Source organism: Anas acuta, chromosome 26 (assembly GCF_963932015.1).
Source record: "Anas acuta chromosome 26, bAnaAcu1.1, whole genome shotgun sequence".
Lineage (NCBI taxonomy): Eukaryota > Metazoa > Chordata > Aves > Anseriformes > Anatidae > Anas > Anas acuta.
This window is the reverse complement of record NC_089004.1, coordinates 1115897-1141400: the sequence shown is the minus strand read 5'-3', so window position 1 is coordinate 1141400 and position 25504 is coordinate 1115897. Positions and strand designations below refer to the sequence as shown.

The 25504-nt window shown below is 44.1% G+C and overlaps 1 protein-coding gene across 6 annotated transcripts in view; it reads left to right on the top strand.

Moving 5' to 3' along the window:
* The window catches only part of DOT1L (DOT1 like histone lysine methyltransferase), a 71862-nt gene extending 46571 nt beyond the window's left edge, over positions 1–25291 (top strand). The window contains exons 14-29 of one of the 6 annotated variants that reach the window (XM_068661520.1): positions 407–641; positions 1034–1147; positions 2462–2553; positions 5496–5597; positions 6116–6253; positions 6907–7032; positions 7843–8324; positions 8576–8699; positions 9493–9639; positions 10720–10846; positions 12273–12886; positions 13593–13798; positions 14571–14635; positions 15127–16098; positions 17204–17828; positions 19971–25291. In XM_068661520.1, the coding sequence (XP_068517621.1) occupies positions 407–641; positions 1034–1147; positions 2462–2553; positions 5496–5597; positions 6116–6253; positions 6907–7032; positions 7843–8324; positions 8576–8699; positions 9493–9639; positions 10720–10846; positions 12273–12886; positions 13593–13798; positions 14571–14635; positions 15127–16098; positions 17204–17793 (4134 nt within the window). In that variant the 3' untranslated portion in view covers positions 17794–17828; positions 19971–25291. Of the gene's footprint in view, positions 1–406; positions 642–1033; positions 1148–2461; positions 2554–5495; positions 5598–6115; positions 6254–6906; positions 7033–7842; positions 8325–8575; positions 8700–9492; positions 9640–10719; positions 10847–12272; positions 12887–13592; positions 13799–14570; positions 14636–15126; positions 16351–17203 lie in introns of those variants that run through there. The other 5 variants (XM_068661522.1, XM_068661521.1, XM_068661524.1 and 2 more) reach the window with 5 other exon arrangements.
* The last annotated feature ends 213 nt before the right edge of the window (positions 25292–25504 follow it).

The window sequence follows — 25504 nt, the reverse complement described above, 5'->3', positions numbered from 1 at the left end:
TGAGTCTCTTGCAAAGGGTTCCTTTCTCCTTCAGTTGCATGGCACTGTTAGAGATGCAGCAACTGCTCATGCACAAAAACATAAAGCGTTGAATGTACTTTGACTTTTTAATTAAATTTAATTGAAGAATATAGTCAATAGAGAAGATATAATCAGCTTTTCTTAGACAACAGTTAGACTTCTTTCTCTGCAATGAGTAGGTCCAGAAAGGAATTAGCACAACTTGGGTGCTGGGGACAGCTCTAATCCCAAGCCAGTCTATTTCATTGGCAAGTTATTTAACTGCAATGCATTGGTTTACTTTAATAACTTTGTTTAATAGTTTTATAAGTGCATGCTTAAAGTAAAGGCTGCGTATGTAGGTAGAAAAGACTGAAGTGCTTTTGGCTTTTAAAAAATCTCTTAGGATTCTGGTGCTGAAGAAGAAAAAGCTGGGGCAAATTCTGTTAAAAAGCCATCTCCCTCGAAAGCAAGGAAGAAAAAGCTAAGTAAAAAAGGAAGGAAAATGGCAGGCAGGAAACGAGGACGTCCCAAGAAAATGAACACTGCAAATACAGAGCGCAAGACTAAGAAGAACCAAACTGCACTAGAACTTCTGCATGCTCAAACTGTTTCACAGACATCTTCATCCTCTCCTCAGGGTGAGTTCAAAGCAGGCGTTAGGAGAAGCCCTTCCCTGCCATGTGAGCACAGATAAGGATCTGAGGCTCTGAATGAATGCAGGGAGGTCATTCTTGCTTTAGTGCTGGGTTTAGTTTGGTTTTGTGCCATAACTTCTTCCTTACCACCAAAGCAAAATGCTCCTAGAGGGGGGTGGTGTGCCTCTGTGAGGTGATGGTGATTGAAACTGTCTGTAGGTATTTAACCAGGAGCTGGAGCTGTGCTGTGGTTGACAGCTTGTCTTTGTGACTCCTCTTCTAAAGATAAGCTGTAGATGCCCGTCCAAACATTTTAAATAACATGCCTTTGAATAATAAAGCCTTCTGTGCCCTTGCCAGAAACAATGAAAGGTTATCTTTTTGTCTCTCTTCAGATGCATACAAGTCACCTCATAGTCCGTATTACCAACTACCTCCTAAAGTGCAACGGCATTCATCTAACCAGCTACTGGTGACACCTACCCCCCCTGCACTACAAAAGCTGCTAGGTATGGCTGTAATATTGTCACAGTGTTCGTGATGGGGATTTTTCCTTTGACGTTTCTAAGCATACGCTAAATTGAATGGCTGTTAATAGACAGCCACTGTGGAAAGCTGCATATTGGGGGCCAACTTGCTGCTGAAGTTGATGTCTTGGTCTGTGTTTTTGACGTTATTTAGCTCTCATTTGGCACAAATGGGAAGAAATGGATTTAACAGGAATCCAAAATAACTTTAAATGGAAATGGCTAGTCCAGAAATAACTTCATTTTAAATGAAACCATTCTTTTATTCTTAAGCGATACAGTCTTGGACAACAGCACTCCATTTTCCCTGTGAAACTTACAGCAAAGTCAAACAGTAATGAGATTGTCAGAGTGGTTTTTTTTTTTTGGGGGGTGGGGAGGGCACAAAGGTGGTGTGATTGGAAAATATTTTCTATATACAAGAGTTGATTTAAAGAAAACCTTGGGTGTTGTTCCCCCTTGATCCTTTCTACTGTAATGTTTCCTTCTGTTGTACAGACCTAAGGCATCTGCGATGTCCTTAACTTCTGCTCTCTTCCTGCACTGTGTTATGGTTGTGAGTGACTTATTGTAGAGAAAGAGAGAAAAGGAGTGAGTTGGGTGTTTCCTGGGGAGCGGTGAGGGGAATTACACTTGTCTGGAGGAAACCTTGCTGCAACAGTCTGTATAATGTCTGTTGCATGTTCTGGTTGCCTGTGATTGCAGCAGACTGGACTTAGTCATGTGGTTGGCTTCATGATGAAAGGACCCCAGGAGGGCTGGGGAGAAAGAAGGTGTTGCACAATAGGAGTAAAAGGAGTGTGAGGGTGAGGAGCAAGTAATCCCTGGAGAGAGAATGAACGTGGGCATGGAGCTTGTCATCTCTGTGGGGGCAGGAGGAACACAGCAAACCCCGTCTTAGGATGCTGGGAGAATGAGTGCTGTGAGCTCAGTGCCCTTTTTGGCTGTTACAGCTAGTCTTGTATTGCTTTTACTGACAGTGCATTAAAAACTGTTCAACTCCTCTTTCCTTGTGCAAGCGCAGCATTAGCACCCGTCATCTTCCTCATTTTAGAATGCAGCGTCATGACTTTCACTGGATTACCTATTAAAGGTAGCTAATGGATTCAAGAGTTCAGCTTGCACCAGAAGACTTTTCCAGCATGCTTTAAATTGATCCTTAATGGCTTAGTTTGCCTGAGAATCCAAACAAAAAGGAAGTGAGAGCAAGGTTGGGAGGTCAAGGGAGCAAGCAGTCTTTTGGAGCATTGCACTTTCTCTCACTTGAAATATATCATCTCCTTGTTTCTTTTGCAGACTCTTTTAAGATCCAGTACATGCAGTTCATGGCATACATGAAAACTCCTCAGTATAAAGCAAGTCTGCAACAGTTACTGGAGCAGGAAAAGGTAGGTGTCTTTTGTCGTTTCTAAACAAAATTGCCAGCCAACCAGATACCTTAGCTGTGGGGGAAAAAAGGTGGAGATTGGAATTGTGTGCACTTGAACACCAGTACTGCACCAGGCCAATTATAGAGACTCTACCAAAGTAATAATTAGACTGAATGATTGTATGTAGAGATCTTATTGCTAACTTGGTCAGTCTTTACATGCTTGAATTTCCTATCTGCAGACTGGGAAAATGTATCATCTCTCTTCCCTATGGTGGCCCCCAACCTGAGAGGGCTCACTTCAGTGTTTCCATTTCTTCTATTTTGATGTGAAGCTGTGTGCATAAATGCAGGAAGCTGGTGTCTTGAACCCTCTCCTTTTCTCCTACTTGGGATTGGCAGCTGCTTTTCTTCTCTAAATGTCTCATGGGTCACAGGAGAAAGAGGTGGTGGTCAACTTTTCCAGCAGTATGCACTGCCTGAATACTCCTGCCCTCCCCTTAGATGAGCTTCCCTGCGTAGATGCATCCTGTGATTTGCCAGTAGAACTGCCCCGAGATAATTAAATTGTGCTTAATCTAGCTGAAGGTTGTAGCAGCTCTGTGTAAGGGCTGTTTTTTTTTTTTAAAAAAAAAAGGGGGGGGGGGAGGGCGGATGAGGGGGAGAAGAACCACAAACTAATTCTCTGAAGTTAAATTTTCTTGTTTTTGACAGCTTTGTCTTTTCCCACTGTAGGAAAGCCTAAAACAAAATCTGAATACTCTAGCATCAAGATGGTTCATTAGACTTGCAACAGATTGAAGTATGGGATTAAAAAATCTGTTGTATAAATGACTTAAGGATGCTTCAGTCCATTTATCAGTGTTGATAGTCTTAATACGCTAAGATTACATGGGTGGACAAAGTGTAAATGTACAAAAATGTGAGTTGAAGTACACGGAAAGGCAAAGGAAATACTGCAGCTGGGAAGTGTGTGGTGTTTTTCTTTGCTGTGGAGCCATCTCTCCAGCAGAGGGAGGAGATTTACTGCCTAAACACCTTTTCTTCTTGTATTGCCTTACCTCAGTTTTAATTGCTTTATAAATTAGTCCCAATGAAAGAGCCTATGCTTGCTACTTATGTGGAGGAACATTTCCCCATAGAGCTCAACTATAACCTTTAATATCTGGCCAATTCCTGCTTTTGGTAGCTCCCATGGAGGATTTCCTTGCCTGTGAGGGCTTTCTGAAAGTGCCAGCATAAAGCTGATTTGTTTTGTGGGATTTCCCGTAACGGGAACTCTTTTTCCAGATGAGAGAGCTTAACTTGTGCTACCTCATTCGTTACTAAGTATGGGCTGATGCTGGTGTGCTGTTCATGCAGCCTTTTTTTTCTTATGGTTGTTCCCATTTGTTTTCATAGTCAAACAGCACTTTGAATTTCCTTTTTTTTTTTTTCCTGAAATAACATTTTTTTTTTTACTACTGTGTTTGTTGTTGGAAAAGTCGGCATAAATTTGACTTAGCTTCTTGCACAGAAAATAGAATGAAGAATGATGGTGCACAAATATTGTGCTGTATGCTGGAAGCATAACTTGAGGGTGGAAAAGCAATCACCTCATAGTGGTGTCTGACAGCTGTTTCATACCTTGACATTGAAATGAGAAATTCAGTGTGAAAAGATTTTTTTAATGGAGTGTTATACTGAGCAAGGCTAGTTAAACTGCACAAAAGCAGAAGCAGAACTCTTCTGGATGAGGTGCTGTTGTATATGCTATTTAGTAACTCCCTCTAATGTGAGGTGTTTTTTAAGTACAATAAAAACGTTTAGATAATACAGTTTTAAAATAAACAAGATGCTGTGAGCTGCTAGTTCACTTGGAGTACCCTTAGATGGAGCTGTCAGCTCTTCCACTGCTTGTAAAGGATGAATGAAATGGCTGATGTTGAAAGCATAAACCACTTTTTCAGCATCACCTGTGACAGGCAGTTTAGCTTTGCAGTGACTCAGCTGTTTTCCCAAGTCATTGGCGTGAATAGCAATATGAGCTGTGTGGCAGGGCCACGGTGTTTTTCACATGTACTGGACCTGCCAGCACTGCAGCTTCACTTCATTAACTGACTGCTTGGAAGATCAAGGCATTTTTTTTTGCTCTTGTTATCAACTTTTTCTGGGGTGACAGCTCAGTTTTTTCATGGTTCCTGTTTGATTTCAGCAGCAAAAGTTGGAGAAAAATGTCATCTCCAGAACTTTTTATTCTCCCTTCACTCATCTTCCAGTTTGGAACTGAAAAAAATGACAGCCCAGTTCTTGCACTTTGCTGCCTGCATGGTGCGTGACCATGAAACGAGTAAGCAAGTATCTAGTTAAGGAATGTAATGGGCAGGAAATGTTCTGCCATTGGAAGGGCTGGGTGGCCTGCCGAAGTAATTTTGGCATTGGAAGAAGTACAAGTGGTTTGGTTTATTTATGACTTTCCTCCCACGTCCCTCACAGTGTATTTTCATTTACTGAGTGCCTTCCATGAGACATGGGTATTGTGTAAGAAAATCCTCAGTCGGGGCTCTGGAGATTCAGGTTCTGTTCCCATTTTAGTAACAGGTATCATACAGATAATCTTTTCCAGTTCCATTTCTGCTCTGTAGGATGTAATTATTACTATTTCTTTACAAGGATGTAATTATTACTACTGCTTTACAGTGTACTAGGAGGATAAAAATGAATTTAAGACTGTCCAGATTATATCTTACCATATAGCAAAATAAACTACCCAAAATCTCTTTTCAACCTACTAAGCTTCACCGAAGTGTTCAATACTAATAAAAACAGTGTCATAGAAGTCTGAGAGCTGGATTTTTTCATAGGTTTCTACTCTGAGCTCAGTCACACCCAACTTGCTGTACAAACTAGATGTAAACATCTTAACAAGAGGGATTGTGCTGCAGTTGATGCTAAATATATATTGTCTCTTCCCTCTTCCAGGAGAAGAATGCACAGCTACTGGGGACAGCACAGCAGTTATTCACCCACTGCCAGGCACAGAAAGAGGAAATTAAACGTCTTTTTCAACAGAAACTTGATGAGGTAGCAACCCTGGTTTGCTGGAAGTGTGTGCTTGTTCATCATCTGCAAGCAAATGCTTTTGATTAAAAATGAGCATGTCTAGAGTAGTCTCAAAGTAGTCTCCTTTTTGCAGTAGATCATGTTAAATCACACGGAATCTTTCAATATTTGATTAGGTTTCATTTTCATTGTTGAAATTGTTGTGTGATACTGTATCCAAGAGAAGGGGGTGACAGATCACAGCACTGTGGTATTTTATTAAAGGATGCACCCACAGCTAGTTGAACAAACTGTGTTACAAATACAAGTTTGAACTCATAGAAGGAAACATGGTAGCTCTACAAAAATACAGTTGTTCTGGCTGGCAAGAGCAACTTCTGTATCTCCTAGTGATGACGAAGTGCTTTGGAGAATGTTGGGGGGCGTTCTGGAAGCTGCAGAAGTTCTGCAGTCTTTCTTTTGAATGTGACAGTTGTCTGGAATTAGTGTGTCAAGACCTTACTGAATGATCTCTTTCCCTTTTACCCTCCATTTTGTAGTTGGGAGTTAAGGCGCTGACATACAATGACCTGATTCAGGCTCAGAAGGAAATCTCTGCTCACAATCAGCAACTGAAAGAACAGACGAAACAGCTGGAGAAGGATAACAGCGAACTCAGGAACCAGAGCTTACAGCTGGTGCGTACAGTGCTTGTATTTGAGTAGCATAGTGATGCTCTCATCCTTGTAAGGAGGACAGATCATGAGCTGAGGGCTGCCCCCCTCTCTAGGTATCTTAATGAATAATAATAATTAAAAAAAAAAAAAAAAAAAACACTCCAGCTGCTATAGCTTCTCTGTAACTGAGAAGAATTTCTGGAAAAGAATGCAGGTGGTACTTCTTCTTGGAAACCTTTTTTTAATCATAACCAGATGCTGAGGTAGCAGTTTGCTGGCCTCATCTGTGTCTCTTAAACAGCTGCACAGCTGTATGTGGGCTTGTCACTTTATCTGGATCTCTGGCAAAAAAAAAAGTGTGTACAGCACTTGCTTTGTAGTACCCATAACTTCTGTTTTTAATCTCAGTAACTCAAACTGTTAAGTTAGGCAAGGGAATGGAAGTTGTTAGTGAGGCTGGGTGCTAACAGTATATTAAGAAGGAACCAGGCCACCTCCTCCCCCATTAGACAGGGACTACAGGACCCTTTTGTGGTGGTATTTTGCTTAAGCTGAGAGGATAAGAAGTTGCTTGCAGATATCCAGCTGAAAGGTGCATGCCTTTCACCGTGTACCTTGAGTGGTGTGAAAAGTTGAAAGTTGTCTTTTGATCTGTTTATCTCATGTCTTTGCAGCTTAAAGCACGCTGTGAAGAACTGAAGCTGGATTGGTCAACATTGTCACTGGAGAACTTGCTGAAAGAGAAGCAGGCGCTGAAGAATCAGATTTCTGAGAAACAAAAGCACTGTTTGGAACTGCAGGTACAGAGCAAGAAACAACTCTAGAGTCACCAACACAGGGTAGCTCCTGGACAAGGGGCCATTTCAGAGTACTTGACTAAATAGGATACTAAGGGATAAGCTAGGTGGTTTTTTTTTTTTCTGGAGATCAATCCGTTTGTTGGGGGAGGGGAGTGTCTGTTAGTAAGCTTGAAGAATATGAACGTAGATGACTTTTAAGGAAAGCATATTCTATGACCTGATTCCCTGGTAATGCTGTGGAAGAAGGAATCATGATTTATCATTACACATTTAAAAAGCATGACTGGCTTTAAAAAAAAAAGTCTTGCTCATTAGCATAATATGTGGCTTCATGGTAATGTCACCTTTGTGCTCTGAATTCTCAGTTCAGGAATCAGATCCCACAGAATGACACCACAATGAAAAAGAAATGAAACTTCTGTGACTGAAGAACTTTTCCTTCCTTGTGAAGTTAGTTCTAAAGCTAATCCAGCCTTTTTACTGGATGCCTAGGCAGGGATTGACCTTTTCCATCAATGACTGACAATATTGAGTTACTCCATATTCTGTATAGACATTGAGGATATTTTACATTTGATTCCAAAATGAAAAAGGTGTTTTCTAAGCATGTGAGCCATTCCCCTTGCCTTCACGTTGTGGTCTTAAACTTGTAATAGCACATTGAAATTTGTTCCTCAAATTGTGGGTCACTTGTTTTTTATTCCCAGAAATGGGGTCAGTTGTTCTGATAAGCATATCAAGGCAAAACTCCATAATGTAATAGAATTGTTAAGTGTGGTCTTTAATCATTGTCCTTCTCTTTGTTTAAAGATCAGCATTGTGGAACTTGAGAAAAGTCAAAGACAGCAGGAGCTAATGCAGCTGAAATCGTACACGCCGTCTGATGAGTCATTGTCAGTACAGCTACGCAATAAAAACCATTTGAGCCGTGATCCTGAGGCTGATCACAACAGGTTCCAACTGGAGCTTGAATGCTCTAAATTTCCTATGCCCCCGATCAATGGCATGAGCCCTGAACTGTCCATGAATGGCCATGCTACTCCCTATGAAATCCATAACACTTTTAGCCGGCCGTCCTCCAAGCAGAACACCCCTCAGTACACGACTTCTCACCTGGACCAAGAAATAGTACCTTGTACCCCAAACCACAGCAGCAGACAGAAAGCAGACAAGATGACGAGCTTGTCCTTACCTGATTATACCAGGTTTTCCCCAGCTAAAATAGCACTAAGGAGACACTTGAATCAAGACCATGCAGTCAACGGAAAAGCAACAACTAATGAGATACAGAGGTGAGCACGATCATTTCCTAGGTTGGGAATGGAGGGGTTTGTTTATTTTAATAAGTGTTTTATTTGTATTGTGGAAAAATGTTTTTAAAAGTCGAGTTTTAAGTACTTAAAAGTTTTGTCTCAGCAAAACCTGCAGTGCTAGCTGATCAGGTAAATAAGGTGGTATGGTACCTGGAGTTTGGTATGGGAATTCCTGGCAAAACAAAAGTAGTTAGATTTGTATTCTAATGATCCTACATCTCTGTTCACAGAGCTGACCACGTCAAAGAGAATGGCCTTACGTATCCAAGCCCTGGTATTTCAAATGGCATAAAGCTGAGTCCTCAGGAAACTCGGCCCTCTTCCCCAGCGGCCTTACCAATTGCAGGCGAGAAGGTAAAAGATTTGCTTTTGCTTGAATTCAGAGACTTTACACCTTGTAGAACAAAAAGTTGGCCAGACTAGGAGAAGCAGATGTGCTTGGTCAACTTGGCATGGAAAATAATATAAATTACAGTAGGTGTGGTGCAATAAAAAAGAGGAACTGGCTAGAGGAAGAGAGAATACGGTGCTCGTGAAAGGCATGCTTACCTTTGAGTCACTGGTTTGCATGTGAACTGTGCAGTAATGCAGTAGGACTTCTTTTTGACCTGGTGTGAGTGTACTTTGACTTGAAAACTAAACTGTCTTTTGTATTAATAAATAAATAAATAAATAAATTGTCCACATTGGTTCTGCCCTGAATCCTATTGGTGCTCATTTCAGAGCAAGCAGGTGCCCTCCCACAGGAGGTTACCATGGAAAAATTTCTGGCTACTCCATCTTCTGTGTACAGAGGACCTCAAGATACAAACTCTGTTAGATGAGTGTTTTTCACAGAGCTGTAACAAAGACACTAGGAAATGAGCTCACCTCAGATATCTTTTTTCTTATGCTTAGGGGCAGTAGTAGCTTTAATTTATGTATTTCTGTGCCGTTGGATGTTGCTGTCCCAGTAGACTGATGTTGGTAACAAAGCTGCTCCATGCATGCCCTGTTTTTGCTATATAGTTGTCACTCTGAATCATGTAATTCTCAACATGAGGAAAAAAAAAGACAAAATCTAAATGAGCAAGTTACCATTAGTTTAGGATGTCTTTTCAGTAATAGTTTGCAGTTGAGAACATTACTTTCTCTTTTGCATTTACAGGGTTTAAGAGAGAGAACCTCTGTGAGTAATGGAGAAACTATCACCAGCCTACCTATCAGTATTCCTCTCAGCACAGTGCAGCCCAATAAACTCCCTGTTAGTATCCCTCTGGCCAGCGTAGTCCTACCTAGCCGTGTTGAGAAGGTGGTGAGTAAGGGATCATCAACACTTTCCATGCCTAACTAAAATCACATTGAGCAGTAATGGGGTGCTGTGCACCAGAATCCATAGTGGGCTGCTAACCTTGAATGTCTAGTGCTTCGGGGGAGGCTGCTGTTGGGATGCATCCTCTTGTGTCTTAGTCGTGCTCTAGATTTTTGCTCCTGTGTCTGTGGTGGTGTTTCAGCCAGGAAGGAAAATAAAGTGCATGCCTCTAGAGGTCATAGGCTGAATGTTTGGCTTGGTGGAAAAGGTGCAGCATCTGAGAGTTTATGGCGCCGGGAGCCAAGGATCCCATATGTCAACTTGTTCTTAGCCCTTGCCTTGTTGCATTACACTGGGAACCAAATTCTGCCTCAGCTTGGTCATTGATAAATTGTTGATCTTTTTGTGCTAACTGTGTGGGATGAACCTGAACAGTACCTTTATGTTGTAATTGCTACTGAGTGACTGCTCTGTAGCTGACTTCTCAGGTATTCAGTAGAGAACCTTTGGGGCCATCTCTCTGAAATCCTGATAAGCTCTACTTTCAGTGGCAGAGAAGTTTCAAAATGACTGGTCTGGTTTCTCACAAACGTTTGTCATTGTTTATTCAGCCTATCATTTCACAAACGTTGTGCCTGCTTTCAGGAAAACACCACCCTCAGACATTGTACCAAAGAACATAGTCTAATGTGTTTCATGTTCAGTTTGGGGTAGTTTGGAGCTTTGTGTGTATAGGCTTGGGGACGTGATACAAACATTTGTTTTCTTTCTGCCTGTAAACAGTGGGCTAAAGGCATTTGCTCTCTGATCACAGTGCAGTTGTGCATCTAAACCTTCTGGAACAATGAGTCTGTTCTCTAACTGGATGGTATCAGGCGTGTGCTAGATAACTATCACAGTGTAATCACTACTCAGTTTTGTCCCCTATGCTGATCTATGTTTTTTTGAAAACGAGATAAATCTAAGACATTTAGGAAGTAGAACCTCTAATCTCTAATCTATTAATGCGTGTGATTTTTTTTTTGTTCTAACTAGTGACTTTTGAGTATACTTGTACTAATATGCCTCTTTCTGTCCCCACAGAGAAGCACACCTAGCCCAGTTCATCAGAACAGAGACTCATCGACACTTGAAAAGCAGATTGGTGCTAGTTCTCATAATGGTGTAAGCAGTGCTGCTGGAAACAAGCCACTGGCTTTGGCTACCTCAGGTAACGGCCTCATCTATGTGAAGGTGTGCTGTCTCATCTTGACAGCATCCACAAATGCATGTGTCTGAGTTTTTTCTGAGCACTTCTCAGGTCATTCAGAACAGTAGAGTGCTACGTAAATGTGTGTTTTGTAATGAGAGCAAAGAATCAGAGGTGGTGATGTTCTGAGACCGTCAAAACTGTGCCTACAGCCTGGATACATTTTGGTACAGAGTATTAGTTTGACGTGTTTTTATCTGAACTGCAGCACCTTGCAGTTTAAGTAGGTAGTTGTTTTTGTAAACTCTTCTAAGTGGATTAAGAGATTCCTATCTCTACAGTGTTGCAAACCAGCAAAGTGCTTACCATACTATGAACTGATCTGGCTTTAAAAATTATATTTTGAAGGATGGTGGAGTTGTTTTTTTTTAATAGCAGAATTAATTTCTTTAAGCAAGTCACAATGGTGTCTCATGAGCATTTGTAAAGGCACGAGTATCTGGGTAGGAAGAAATGTCAATAAGGGAGAGAATAGGGGTACCTATAAGTACAAACATTGCTTCTGAACTCATTCATCTGTTGAAATTGTGGCTTTTAGCTGTTCAGAATATGGGAATGTTGTGGACTGGGAAAAGTAGGTTCTGGTATACAGAAGCTGTTCTACAGCTGATCCCTCATCAGAGTGCATTTGTTCTTAATGTTTCTCACCTTGAGGGTCTTCTGTTGTTTCTAGCATCTGTTTTGCAAAGAAGGGCTTGGCTGCAATTTTCTATAAAACAAAAGAAATGTTTAAAAAATAATACTTTTTAAAAAAAGTAAAATAGTACTGTATTCCCTTCCACCCCTTTCATTTAGGCAGCCCAGAGGCAAGGCCTTACTAGAGCACTAAACCCATTTATGATATGCCATGACAAATACCTTAATCCCCTTTCCAAGCTTCTTCCCATGTGGCATTCTTCTGCCACAATTTCTTTGAAGATCCCCTGTCGCTTCCTAAGCCACAGCCTTTTGTCTAATTTTGAGTAGGAGATGGGCTGTATAGATGACAATCCCTTCTTTTTTTGAGGAAGAAATGGACTGAAATTGCTGATCTTATTTCCTTGATGACAGGAAGGAGTTGAGAGTAGAGGAGCCCTGATTTCAGAAGGTGTAGAAATTCAAAAGAGACTTTGACATGAGTTCCGTTTAAATACCATATAACACATGAATTTTCCTGAATTGGGAAAAAAGAGTAGTGAAAATAATTAACACCTAACTGGAACCATCAGCACACAGAGCCATCTCAACTGCACAATGTAAAAAGCAGCTGCGCAGTTTCCCATGTAGTACACGGCTGCTGGCTGATCGAACACGGGTAGAGCTGAATCTACTCCCAGCCATCCCAGAAATCTAGCACTGTGAACTATCACTCAGCAGAAGCAATGATGTATACTTTCCCTTTCAACAGGTTTTTCTTACTCTTCTGGCTCCGTGGCAGTCAATGGAAATCTTACAAACAGCCCAGCCCATCTTAACCATAGTGTTGATCAGGCAGCTCTGGACGACTCTGGGAGTCTGTTTAACTCAGTAGGGTCTCGGAGTTCCACTCCACAACATCCTTTGCTAATGATGCAGTCAAGGAACTCTGGGCAAAACTCCCCTGCTCACCAGCACTCAACAAGCCCCAGGTTAAATGGCACCTCCCAGAGCCTGGTAGGGGTATTGCAATATGCAGATGCTCAGAAGATGTTTGCCGAAGGAACAAAGGGGGATCTTCAGTCTGATGCAGCGTTTTCAGATCCTGAGAACGAGGCCAAGAGAAGAATCATCTTTACAATCTCTCCTAATACAGGACATGTAAAACAATCCCCTTCCAACAAGCACAGTCCTCTGCCCGCGAGCGCTCGGCTGGACTGCGGCCAAGCACACGCGCAGGATGGGAAGAAGCGAGGCCGGCGGAAGAGATCCTCTACTGGGAATCTCAGCGGGAACTCCGGGGTCTCCCCTAAACGTAAATCCTTACCCACTATGTCTGGACTCTTTACTCAACCATCAGGTTCACCGCTGAATATCAACTCCATGGTAAGGAAAAAAGCGAAGAGCTTAAGCAAAAGAGAAGGGCCTGGGAAATCTCTTTGAATTAGAAATAAGCTTCCACTGCTTTATTATTTGGCATACCCTCAGGTTGTCACAGTGCTAGTAGCTAGAACTGGAGTGTAGACCCTTTGTGGAAATGGCCCATCTGGGAGGCAAGAGAATTGCTGAAAGCTGGTGAAGAATAGGTAGAACATCTCAGAGTTCTTTCTGTCAGAGCATTAAAAAATAGAAATAATTTATTCTCTTATGACAAAGTTTGTTTTCTCAATTAAGTTGATTTTTTTTTAGTCTGTAGATTAAATATTTTGAATATAGTTTAAGGTAAGATTGACTAAATAGTTTGAGTGCCAGAAGCGTATGGCATTCTCACGTTAGTAAGCCAGCTATACAAGTTGTGTTCATGTGATCCTGCAGTGGTAGTTTGAAAAGAAATGTGATTGTCCCATGTCTTCATTTCTGTGTTAAAACATAAAATCAAATAATGAGAGTATTTTTCCAAGTTACATTAAAGCTTTCATCCAGGGCGCTTTAGTGCAAGATGCTGGAGTATAACAATGGCAGCGCTAAACAAGCAGCTGTTGGCCTATCCTAAAGCTGAGCAAGTTAAGCCCACTCTTGATACCCTTAACAAGATGCCTTGTTTCTAAAGGGATGCTCTCATCCATAACTGCTTTCTTTCCTTCTTGCCCAGGTCAATAACATTAACCAGCCTTTAGAAATAACAGCCATTTCCTCTCCTGAAAACTCCCTGAAGAACTCTCCTGTTCCTTACCAGGACAATGACCAGCCCCCGGTATTGAAAAAGGAAAAGCCCCTCATTCAGACCAACGGCGTTCATTACTCTCCCCTAACATCAGATGAAGAGCAGGGATCTGAAGATGAGCACAATAGCACCAGGTGAATATGCAGGCACTGGTTTCAGGATGAGATTTCTTGGGAAGCCAGTAAAGGTGCAATAAACAGGAGAGGTGTGTTAAGCTGTCTTTGTTCCCTTTGCTTGGAGACTGATTCCATTATGCCAAGCCTCTTGTCAGACTGAAATTGTGAATAGGGAAGGTTTTTTGGCAGCAGTACTTGAATGTGGGAATCTATTCTTCTTGCTGTGTTTGCAAGGCTGACAGAGTCTGGCCTCTGAAAGAGTTATTGTAGAAACTTTCTTTTTACTGTGTTGCTTGCAGGAGTATTGAGGCCAAGTGTGTAATTTTAAACTAAGAATCCATCTCCCTCTCGCTCCCAGTTTCAGCTTGATTCAAAATTTTTTGCTCCCTACCCCAGACTGATAAGGCGTTACTCTGAAAGTGGAGTACTTGCCATTCTTTGCTGACCTGTGAGGTGCAATAATTTTGTTCTTGCTCGAGGTGCTGGAAAAACAACCGCTATACAAATGGGAGCAACAGCCAACGTCTTGTTGTGAAGGAGCAATAATGAAGTTCTCTGAACATGCACTAATCTTGGCAAAGAGCACAAATTCTGTAATAGCTTCTAGTTAGTTCTTGGTGGATTATTCTAGTGCTTTCAAGTCCCTTTAGTAACATGCAGTTTTCTAGGTGACTTGGCTTTATATACTTTAGTCCACTGTTAAGAAATGAACCTGAAGGAGATATTTAAGGGTAAACGTGCAACAAAAAGATTGCAGTGAGTGCTATAACCTTTTTATTTTCCCCACTAGAATCGAGAGGAAAATTGCAACAATATCATTGGAAAGCAAATCTCCACAGAAGACTGTTGAAAATGGTAAGTGTAGGGAATGTTAATTAGTTGTTTTAATGGTTGGGCTTGGGAATGGGTGTCTGCCGCTGACTGACATTGTTATCAATAGCAGGCCTTTCTGTGCTGTTGAGTAGAGTGCAGTTCTGCCAGGGCTTTGCATTGTAGTAATTAAGACAGGTGGCTGATAATTACAGATCTTGGGTCAGTCCTTTTTGGTTGTCGTAGGTCAGGAAAGATTTGACCAGTTTTTTTTTTTTTTTTTTTTTTTTTTTTTCACTAAATCAGGGATCTGTAGTGCAAAGGCGGAGGAAGGAGTAAATCTGCATTCTCAAACTTTTTCAGAGCATTAAGCTAAATTTGAAGGATTTTTAGGTGATTTGTCAAGTATTTCTGCCTTTGGATCAGAAAGAGAATTAAAGACTGAAAAATATGGGTGTTGAAGGAAAAACAAAACTGTTCTTACTGAGCAGATTCAGTGAAAGCTGCTTTTTGATATTTTAAACCTTTCTTTCTAGGTGGCAGCTTACCTGGGAGGAAACAAGCACAAACCAACGAGAACATGAACAGCAGTAAATGGAAATCTACTTTTTCACCAATATCTGACATCAACCTAACCAAAACTACAGACAGTCCCTTGCAGTCGGTTTCATCCCTGAGCCAGAATTCGTTGTTTGCCTTCAGGCCGTCCTCTGAGGACAGCCTCGCCATTGACGCCAAGATCACAGCACACGCGAGGAAAAGCATTGCCATGCCCTCGTCTGGGGCAGACGGGCTCAGCCCTAGTACAAACTCCACCAATGGATTCACATACAACGGTGGACTGTCAACTGACATTGGTTTACACAGCTTTATCGATGGTGCTTCTCTTCCGCACAAGGCTTCAGATGTGACGACTTCCAACTGCTCCCTGGGTTTTCAGTCGCAGCGAAGCAAAGATGTGGGGATATCGGAAACAAATCCGTTTTTGAACAAGAGGCAACTTGAAGGCCTCAGTGGCACGAAAGGAGAAGACTTAAATCGGTCAGGGGTCAAAAGCAAAGAGATAAGCGAAATAAGCATTCGTACTGGGGGTTCTTCAGAAAAAAACTCTTTGCAGCATAACGGAAAGGTCAGCAAAGGAAGGGACCGAGATGTGGAGTTTAAAAACGGCCACAACCTTTTCATTTCTGCTGCTGTTTCGTCTGGTGGCCTTCTGAATGGTAAAAGCCTTTCTACTGCTGTTTCTTCAGCAGGCAACCCAGCATCTTCTGTGCAGACGCACCATCCTTTCCTAAACACTTTGACCACTGGATCACAGTTTCCCCTTGGCCCCATGGCCTTGCAAGCAAACCTCAACTCGGTGACAAATTCCTCAGTATTGCAGTCCTTATTTAATTCGATGCCAGCTGCTGCCAGTCTGGTCCACGTGTCATCAGCTGCAACCAGACTGACTAATTCTCACACTATGGGGAACTTCTCTCCTGGGGTTACAGGTGGAACAGTTGGAGGTAGGCAGAACTCTTTCTCTGGTATAAGACAGGGCCTAAAGGAAAGTCTGACACTGCCTCTCCAGGGGTGAGACCCTTTCACTTCTGCAGGATGTGGAGCAAATCTCTCCCACATAACCCATCTCTCTTCTCTCTCGGAAATGCTAGGATGAGTTCATTTCCCCACAGTGAAATCCTATGAGCTTTGTCTACTAGATGATCTTGTTGTATCACCTTAATGAAAGAATACACCCAGACTTTGTGATTTCATAATGTATGCTTGTTCAGATGTTGCTGTGTTGGAACCAACTTAGGGTCCACCTGCAGGTAAAAGATTTAACTTGTTGTGTTACCAAGCTAAGGATCTCTAACTTGTCAACTTGAGAAAAGGTTGAGATTAGGCCTTGAATGGATTTAGTATGGTCCAGGAAGAGCAAAACATCACTGTCTCTTCAGAGGAAACGGTGTTGGGAATTGCGTAGCATTCTGGCTCTTGAACGGACACGAAGAGCATTTCTTTGCCTGGAAGGGCAATGCCATATGCAGCTTGCACTTCTGGGATTCTGCACAGGCTTGGCTTCTGTGGTCCAAACTGGAGACAAGCTGGCAGGACTAGAAGGTAGTCTGAACCTGCCATTACTAAATGTCAAAGGCAGTTTTTCTTACCTGTCCATAATCATTCAGGCACCATGTCGGGAAATCCTAACTCTCACATCTCTCAGCATGTAGATTTGCTGGAAATGCAGTCTCCCCTCTGCTGCCCTGTAAGTGGGAAAGCAGGAGGGCGGGGAGGGAAGAGCAGCAGTTTGAGTCTTCAGATAAACAACTCTAGAGACCACGTAATCTCATCAAAATCTGCCTGTGTGATATAGAACTGACAGTTCTTGGGTCTGACTGTTTGTCCTCGTGGCATTTAGAGGTTGGCAGTAGGAAAGGTAAGTGAAACCTTTTGTACCTCCTGGCCTGCACCATTATCTCTCATTGCTTGCTGCCTTCTCATGCTGCATATTTTTGTATGGGGCCATAACTACTATAATTTTGCTTTTTTTTGGTTTTTGTTTCTCTTGTCACTTGCGACTGTACAAAGCCCATCTGTTGAAGCTGAGTTTTTCTCTCCTGTTTGCAGGTATTTTTAACCATGCGGTGCCTTCTGCCTCCTCTCCTCATCAATTTGGAGCCAGTTTCAGCAGCAGTGCTGTCTCTAGCAGCACAGTGCTAAGCTTAAACCCTCTGCAGGCTGTTGCCAGCACGTCATCCTCATCCTTCCCACCCCCCTCCTCTAATTTAGTAACATCTAGTGAGAATAGATCTGCTCAGCACCTCAACAGAGCGCCAGTGCAATCTGTTTTCCATTCCCCCCCACCCCCTCCTAATGTTTCCTTGCCCCCACCTCCTCCATTACTTGCTTCTAACCCTGAGCCTGCGCTTCTGCAGAACCTGCCATCTCTCCCACCTGGCGATGCTTTTTTGCCTTCCTCTTCTGCTGCTTCTGTCCAATCTGCTAATGCTTCTTTGTCTATTAAGCTAGCCTCTCTCCAGCACAAAACCTCCCGCCCCTCCTTTACAGTCCATCACCCGCCTCTGCCCCGCTTGGCGCTGGCACAGTCCGCGCCCATGATCACGCAGTCCAACGCAGCTGGCACGTCCGCTATGTGGGTTACACTTGGCATGCAGTCTCCTTATGCTTCGCACCTTTCTGGGGTTAAGCCACGATAAAGAGCTTGCTTAGCTAACAGTTCTTATTTTGTAAGGTAAGGCTAGAGGGAAAAAAACAAACAAACAAAAAAAACAATCAGGAGTTTTGTGCAAGATGCTGAATGATGTTTCTTCCTTTTCAGAGACAGGGTGGGGATGGGCTCTGTGAAACAAACCTCTAAAATGTAGGAAGTAATTAATGTGATGTCAGAGGGTGAAGAGTCTCAATGCTCTCTGCTCTGGGAGTCAGGATTTCTCGACAAGGAGTGCTCACGGTGGTAACTCTGGTCTGTCTCATCTGACGTTAGGATTATGTTCAGGTTGGGATCACTTCTTGAAAATGTTTACTTCTAAAGATCAGTTGTCAGGAGGAAGTTCTATTTTTAAGTAAGGTTTTTATACAGTTATTGGCAGTGGTTGTTGCCGACTTTGATTCCCCCTTTTCCTCTTCTTGCCTTCCAACACAGACTGTTGCTTCTTCTACGAGTCCGTGTTCACATAGCGTTAGGTTGTGTGCTGCTGCTGCTTTGTGACTCTGGCAACGTGGTGGTCTTGTTTTCATTGTCAGTCAATAACAGCTGCTCTCAGTCATAAAGTTAAAAAATCTCCAGGTTACAAGCTGCAGCTTTGTCTTGGAGTGCAAATGCACTGGTCTTGCACTGCAATGTGCCCCCTGCATCACTGGAAAACACAATCACAGGTAGCAAAGCGTTATAATCTGAATTAGAATTAACCAAGAAGGCCTTGTTATCCGCACACTGCAGCATTATTGGACTTGACTGCTAGGGCTAAAAGTAACAGTCTCCATCAGATGCTGTATTTATGCTCACGTGGCAGTCACTTACTTTCTGGGTAGATGTGAATGAGGCGATAGGGAATATGCAGGGTTCACTGCAGTCTGTGCTTCATAAGGGCTGGGGCTGCAGAAGAGAGGAGGGTTTCTGGAGACTGTGCGTTTTTACCGAAGCAGTATTTAAATGCCTTTAGAGCAACTCCAGAATAAAGTGTACCACCACAGAGTTGGGTACTGTTGTTATGAAAATACTCTGTGGCATCGTGATGTAACAAGCTCGTGACCGCAAAGTTAAATCAGTATGTTAGGGCCCAGAGCTCGCTCCATGCTTTTCTTGTAGGTCTTTGATGTTGTTGCTGTTCACTGATACCAAAGCTACGTAAAATCTATGGTTGGATACTCTTTGCTGCTTATAAAACATATGCCTCAATTACAATATACCTGAGAGATTCTTTTGACTGTGCATTGTTTATAGTGTCTTCATCATGTAATTGCTTCACAGAAATGAATTTAGTCTCATTAGGCTTTTGTGAGGCAGGTAAGTATCCCCTCCGTCCTTCTATATGATGAGTGAGGGTGAGGAGGAGTTCAGTGATGTCCCTGTGTGCCTGCAGGGTGACAGGATGATGGGGTCACAGGGTGGGCTTGGAAGACCCTGGTTAGAAACAAGTTCGGGGCCAAGGCTAAGGATTAGGTGCGGGGCTTTGTACCCCTGAATGACTTGGGAGAGCGGTGTGGAAGTCTGCTGAAGCAAATGCCTTACCTGGAGTGGTGGTCATGCTGGGATGGACTCCTTGCCATCATACGTGGTGGGTCCTGCCACAGCAAGTCTGCTAGCAAAATAGGCAAGGCACAAAAGTGAAGTTCAGTGCAAGGCAGCTGGATGTCTAAAGCTGGACTGTGGAGCAGAGGGGCAGAAGTAATGCTCCTAGGAGATGGTTTGTGAGACAAATGTGTAATAGTTGGGGTCCTGTTCCGTGTGAAATATTTGAGCATTTTCATTGACCTTAATCTGAACATGTGTGCTCGAAGTCCTTCCAGAACTGAGGCTGAAATCTGGAACGGGACTAAAATAATCTGCTTTGTTTCTCCTAACATTTCTCCCCCAAGGTAGTAACAAATGCAAAGCGGATTAGTGTGTGCTAAAAAAGGTGAAGTCCTGAGTGGGACAACAAACGCTTTTTTTCCTCACTTGTTGAGGTCAGTCGCACAAGGACAGAGTTCAACATGTTTGAATGTTGGAAGCCTCCTGTCTGTCTGGTTGTGGTTGGGTCAAGACAAGAACTGTGCCTTCTTCACTGGCTGACGAGGTCTTGGAGCAGTGTAGAAATGATTGACGCATCTAACACACTGTAGATTTTGTCACTTATTTAGATGAGTCTCTTCCTCTCCTCCTGTTGTGCAGGTAACTAGGATTTCTACCTCAACCCAATGTGACCTATGCAAGGACAACGTGGACCAACTTCACTCGGCTTCCACTGAAAGGTGCTCACCTGGCCTGTGCAGGGGTTTCTACTCACTTACTACTGGACAAAACAAAAACCTAAAAAGACCTAAACAACAGAGAAAATATTTACTGTGAATCTGAGTAAAAAAGAAAAAAAGGAAGAAAAAAAAAAAGGCAAAATAAATGCCTAAGGCTCCAGTTTATATTGTTGATAGTTTAGGTAAAGTATTTATCTTTTTTTAAAGCAAAAACAGTTTTGATTTATTTTATTCCACCTAGAGTCATAAATACAATTTAGGATTAAATTCTCTAAATAATTAAGGACTGGCACACCAGCAGAGATGTAAAGAGCCTCCTCTCGGTGCTATTTCATCCGTCAGAACTGTGCCTCTAGTTTGAATCCTTGGTGCTGAATTTGGAGGGTTGACCAATGCCAAACCCAGTTCTCAGAAAGGTCTGCATTTTATTTATTCAACTTATTCTGTTCATATACCAAAATCCACTTGGTTTACAGCAGTGTGAGCTACAGAGAAACGGCAGTCTTTGATCTGGTGTTTTGCTCTAATGTGAACTGAGCCAGGCGCTCTGTTAACTGGGTGGTTTTTAATTGTGTTCATTACAAACGAGAACTCACTACTCCCCTCTGGAGTGGCAGCTAGATCACCTGGGGCAGCCCAGGTGAGCTCAGCCAAGGCAGGCACAGTTTGAACAGAAGAAATTCAAGTCCTGCCCCATTCAAACTACTTCACTGGGCCATTTGCAGTTGCTGGTGGCACTCAAGTCACTGTGAATTTTGGTAGCTAGTCTGGTAACTTGTTTTGGGATGTCATTGGCATATGAACAGGGTGCATAATCACTGGTATTGGTCAGGCCCTTTTTAATAACATTGGGAAGACTGAACATAGTGCTTCTGTACTGGTGCAGGTAGCAGATTATCTCAGCTTGTTTTTGTTCCAAGTACAATGTATTTTGTTAGTAGAGTTTTGATACTTGATTCAGAAATGGCTTAGATGTGTACATTTACTGACTAAGTGCATTTTGCTTTTGTATATCTTTGCTTTAAGTAGATCTAAATGGTAGTTCACAAAAACACCACAATCTAGCTTACCGTGCTGCCACACTATCAAACTGGTGCATTTAATTGTATTGTGACTTGGTGTTCTGTGTACAGAAAGTGCCGCTCTGAGCAGCGGCTGTATTTTATAGAGATGTGATGAAAATTTATAAATTTCATATACTTTATTTCATTTATTTTTAGACTGTACAGTGCACAGTGAACTTGTAAAAACTTATTTATTCAAGTGCACAAAATGAGGAGAAATACAATCCATTATATAGACATCACCCTGGTCTGTAGTTCAGACTGGACCAAGCACCAATAAAGGAAACTACAGTAACAGAAGGGGAATTGCAACAGCAAAATGACTAGAAGAAAAACACGTTTAGGCATTGGGAAACACCTGCCCAAGTGCTCTGGGGGCAGCATTGATGGCTCTGCCTGAAAGGCATTTGCTACCCTTAAATCCCTTCTAGGTCCCTGGTGCTCCTTAATGAGTCTCCAGCCTCCAGCAACTGGGCATTTGCCTTAGACTTGAGCCTGCCTCAGCAGGCAGCTGATGGAGGGTCCCGGGGTCACAAAAAGCTGGGCTGGGTGCATTGCCTTCCAACTTGTGCCTCTGCATGTGAAGGAGGTGAGGTAGCTCGGCCCTTGCGTGCTCTCCTGCTGTCTGATCTGTGAATGCCGTGCTGGCCATGCTTAAGGGAGCAGTGGGAAGAGGAGATAGAGCAGCTCCTGCCCTCTGCAAATTTCAGTTAGACCCTTTTCTCTGTACCTCGTCCCTGGCAATCTTAGTAGAAATTTAGTTCAAGCGTGGTTCTTTTGTTGTTTCTTATGTGTGTCTTCCCTAGGCAGCCTTTGTGCACAGAAACTATTGAGCTGATTTTGTTGCCTTACTCATTGGAAAGGGAAGGGATCGGTAGCCCTGGAAATGAGGGGCGTTTTGGAACTGTTTTCTGCTTTGCATGTGGAAGAGGACTTGACAGTGGTGCGCCCTGCTGTGTTATTAGCTGCAAGATGAGAACCTGGAAAAGGGCAAGAAAGCTCAGAAGGTGATGGCTGAGAAACATCCAGTAGCTTCTAGTAGAAGCTGTATAGAGTTAATGTCCTGGAATCCAGGAAGACAGTGTAACCCAGATGTTTTGCAGCTGGGAGTTTGGCAGCTCTAGCTTCATCCAGATCCTTGGCTAATTGAAAGCTGCAGAGCTGCCTTAGCATCCTCCCAGCAAATAGCAAGGTGCTCCGGTCTCGGAAGGTGGGTTGTGCATGAGCAACTGCTGGAGGGGCAGTAGCCTCAATTACCCCTCCTCCATTTTTATCCCAGATGTGAGAGATGAGGAAATACAAGAAGAAGCTTTAAACCCATCTGCTTTTTGTCAGATCCTTTTCCAAAAATGGACCAACCTGGTGTTCCTTAGACCTCTTATCCCTCCCCTTATCCTTTCATCTCAATCCAGCGAAGACATCCAGCAAGAGAACTCATTCTGTACAGGGAGGCTTCACATCAGTTCATACCTGAGATGCTCGCAGGATGCTGGCAGAGATGCCTGCTTGGAGGAGGAGCTGGCTCATGGTGGTCTGCCCACCTGGTGTGCTTCCTAACCCTGGACAGCTGCTTGGTGCACGCATCGCCCAGCTGGCTCCTGACACTCTCCTGCAGCTGAAGAGGGTTGGCCAGGTGCTTGCTGCAGGAACGATGTGCTTTGCATTCACAGTGTTTCAGAAATTAGTGTCTGGGAGCAAACAGAGCAAAGGCTAAGAGCAGAGTTTGTCATCTGCTTTCCTGTGCATGTTGGGGAAAAGCGAAATCCCCCTTTCCATCAGTGTCACTCCCCATAGTGGGTTGCCCTTTGGTCTGTGTTAGATGTGCTGGGTGCTCTGGCTCTAGATGGCCCGCTGTGCTCTGTGGCAGGGCTTGTTCGCAAGCACTCATTGGAAATCAGCAGCGTGAGCCTGCTCACTCCCATCACCTGGGAAGGATGAAACCAGAGGGGCACAGCCCACCCTGGACAGACCCAGGCACAAAGGCTGGATGGCCGAGCATCTGCTGCAGCCTCCAGGGGCCTGTGGAGGCCAGGCCTTCTGCCTCTGGGTCGCCTTGGTGCTGGCTTTCTCCATGACCTGACACTTCCATCTCAGCAGCCCGTGCTGCAGGAGCTCAGAGCTGCCCTGGCTTTGCCAGCATCTTCCACCCGCGCCTGGTGCCGCTGGCACCGTCACCTCATCATGCGCTGCATGGCTGTAGTGAGTTTCCCTCGTGTCCCAGTCTGGTCTAAGTCTTCATCATAATCCTTGCTAGGGTGTGCTTCCAGGAGAGTGTTGGATAAGCTACAGCGTGTTTGGAGAAGTGCGAGACAATGGAGGTTTTGGGCTGATGCCTTAATGCTGCTTTATTTGGGAGAAGTCACAGAGGTTGCTATGGGATTTGTTGTCTTCTCCACTCCCTGATCTCTTGCTGCTTGGCCATAACCTTGAGCAAGTTCAAATTGTTTCTCTTCTGTCTGCAAAATGGGGAGAGCATTTACCTGCTTGCAGGACTGCTGGAGGAATAGCTCTTTGAGATGCTGGGATCTGATCCATATGGCTACGAGAATGAGACCCTTGTGACCCTGATGTGTGAGTGCTGTGCCAGAGACTTGAAACCTGTTTTCAATAATTGGATATACTTCTGAGTCATCAAAGCCAAGCAGCCAGTTCCAGAAAGGAATTCCTTCTGTGTTACCACTTCCTGCCCAGGTCCAGCCGTTTTATGGCCGTCACAAATGTTCCTTCTCCTCCACACCGCTGCTGCCAGTGAGGGACTCAATCAGGAAGTCAAAATACTCTCGCAGCACATAATGTTGCCAAAAAAAAATAAAAAAAAATATCCTGAGCTTTGTGCTGAGCGAAATATGTGCCCCACTGCTAAATGTCAGGCTTGGAGAACGACCCTCATGTGTTCTTCCTACGGTGATTTGTTACCTCTGGCTCCTGCTTGCTGGTTCCAGCCCACTGAGACCCACCGTGCTGTGAGGCTGGGGGGGCTCCAAGAGCATTAAACCTAAACTCAAGTCTTTGCTGCACGTTTAGTCACTGAGCAACAATTCTTCCATTAGCCAGGGGTGTGTGAGGCACCTGCTGTCAGATTTCTCAGCTTTTCCTGTGGCTGAGGGAAAAGGTGGGAAAACATTGCTGGAGGATGTGGAGCCTTGGGTTGCTGGAACCAAGCTTGTGGGCAGGATCACGGGGGAGTTGAGCTGTCCCTGCATCGCCTCTTGTTTGGGTGCAGACAGGGCCATTCCCGTTAGCAGGGTGTGGATCGGTCTGGTCAAACTGATGGGATTGAGCTCCTCTTAGTTCAGGTTGCAAATGCAGTGGGAGAGAGGTGAAGGGAAACGTGCTTTTAGGGGAAGCTGCCAACACCAGGGAGCACATCGTGTCCTTGATGCTCATTACACTCGGAGGCAGATGTTAGAGCAGTGTCTCCAGCTGGTTTCTTTGATAGCAGGAACTCAGGGCTCCTTGGCCAGACAAACTCAGAAATCTCTTGTGCTTCCATCTCGTATCCTTCTTCCTAGTGGCCAGAGCTGTCTTGCCTTGTAGCACGCAGTTTGTGCTCACCACTGTTGGCTGGGCTTGGATGAGCTCTGAGCATGGGCTTGGCCTGGGTCCTGCCTGTGGCTGGAGGGGGGCAGGCGTGGTGGGGAGGAAGGCGAGTGTGTGAGGTCTGCGATCGCAGCTCTGGGTGCTGAAGTGCTGCGGGCAGCTTGCGGTGCCTGCTTGTGAGGGTCTCGGTGAGGCGCTGCTGTGAATCGGGAGGCTGCAGACCCCCAGGACTTGTCACTGCTTGGCCTGAACGTCACCCAACTCAAAGTATTGAGTAGCTTTTCTTTGTTATTATTCCCTAATCAAGCTTGAGCGAGTGACTTTCATTTGAAATCTGCTGCACAGATGGCGTTCAGGCTCTTCCCTTGCATCTCTGGCTCAAATGCTTCAAACCGGAGCGTTGTTTTGGGGCTGCGTGGGGTGGCCGCATGGCTGGGCCCGTGCTCAGCCCCTGCCTGCGTTTGCCCTGCCGGGGGGCAAGCTTCTCCTTCAGGGGGGAGTTTGCTGCTGTAACTGCAGACATCTGACCAGAGGCCTGTGGGGTGGTTGCTTTGCTGCGGAAAGCAAATGGGAGGGGAGCGAGCTGGGTGGGAGCCAGATCTGCCTCGCCGGCTGTTAACTGCAGTGCTGATAAAAACCAGAAGCAGCGGGGTTGCACCAGCGTTTGTGAGATGCTGCTGTGCTCAGCGGTGGCTTTGCTCCTGGTGGGGGTCAGGGCCCGTCTCGTCCCAACCTTTCCTAGCACCCTTCCTGCAGAGGAAGCTGGGATCTGGGCTTCCCCCTTTGGGGAGGTCTCGTACTCCAGAGTAACGAGGCCATGGCAGGGCCGTGGGGCTGCCTCTGGGGGCCT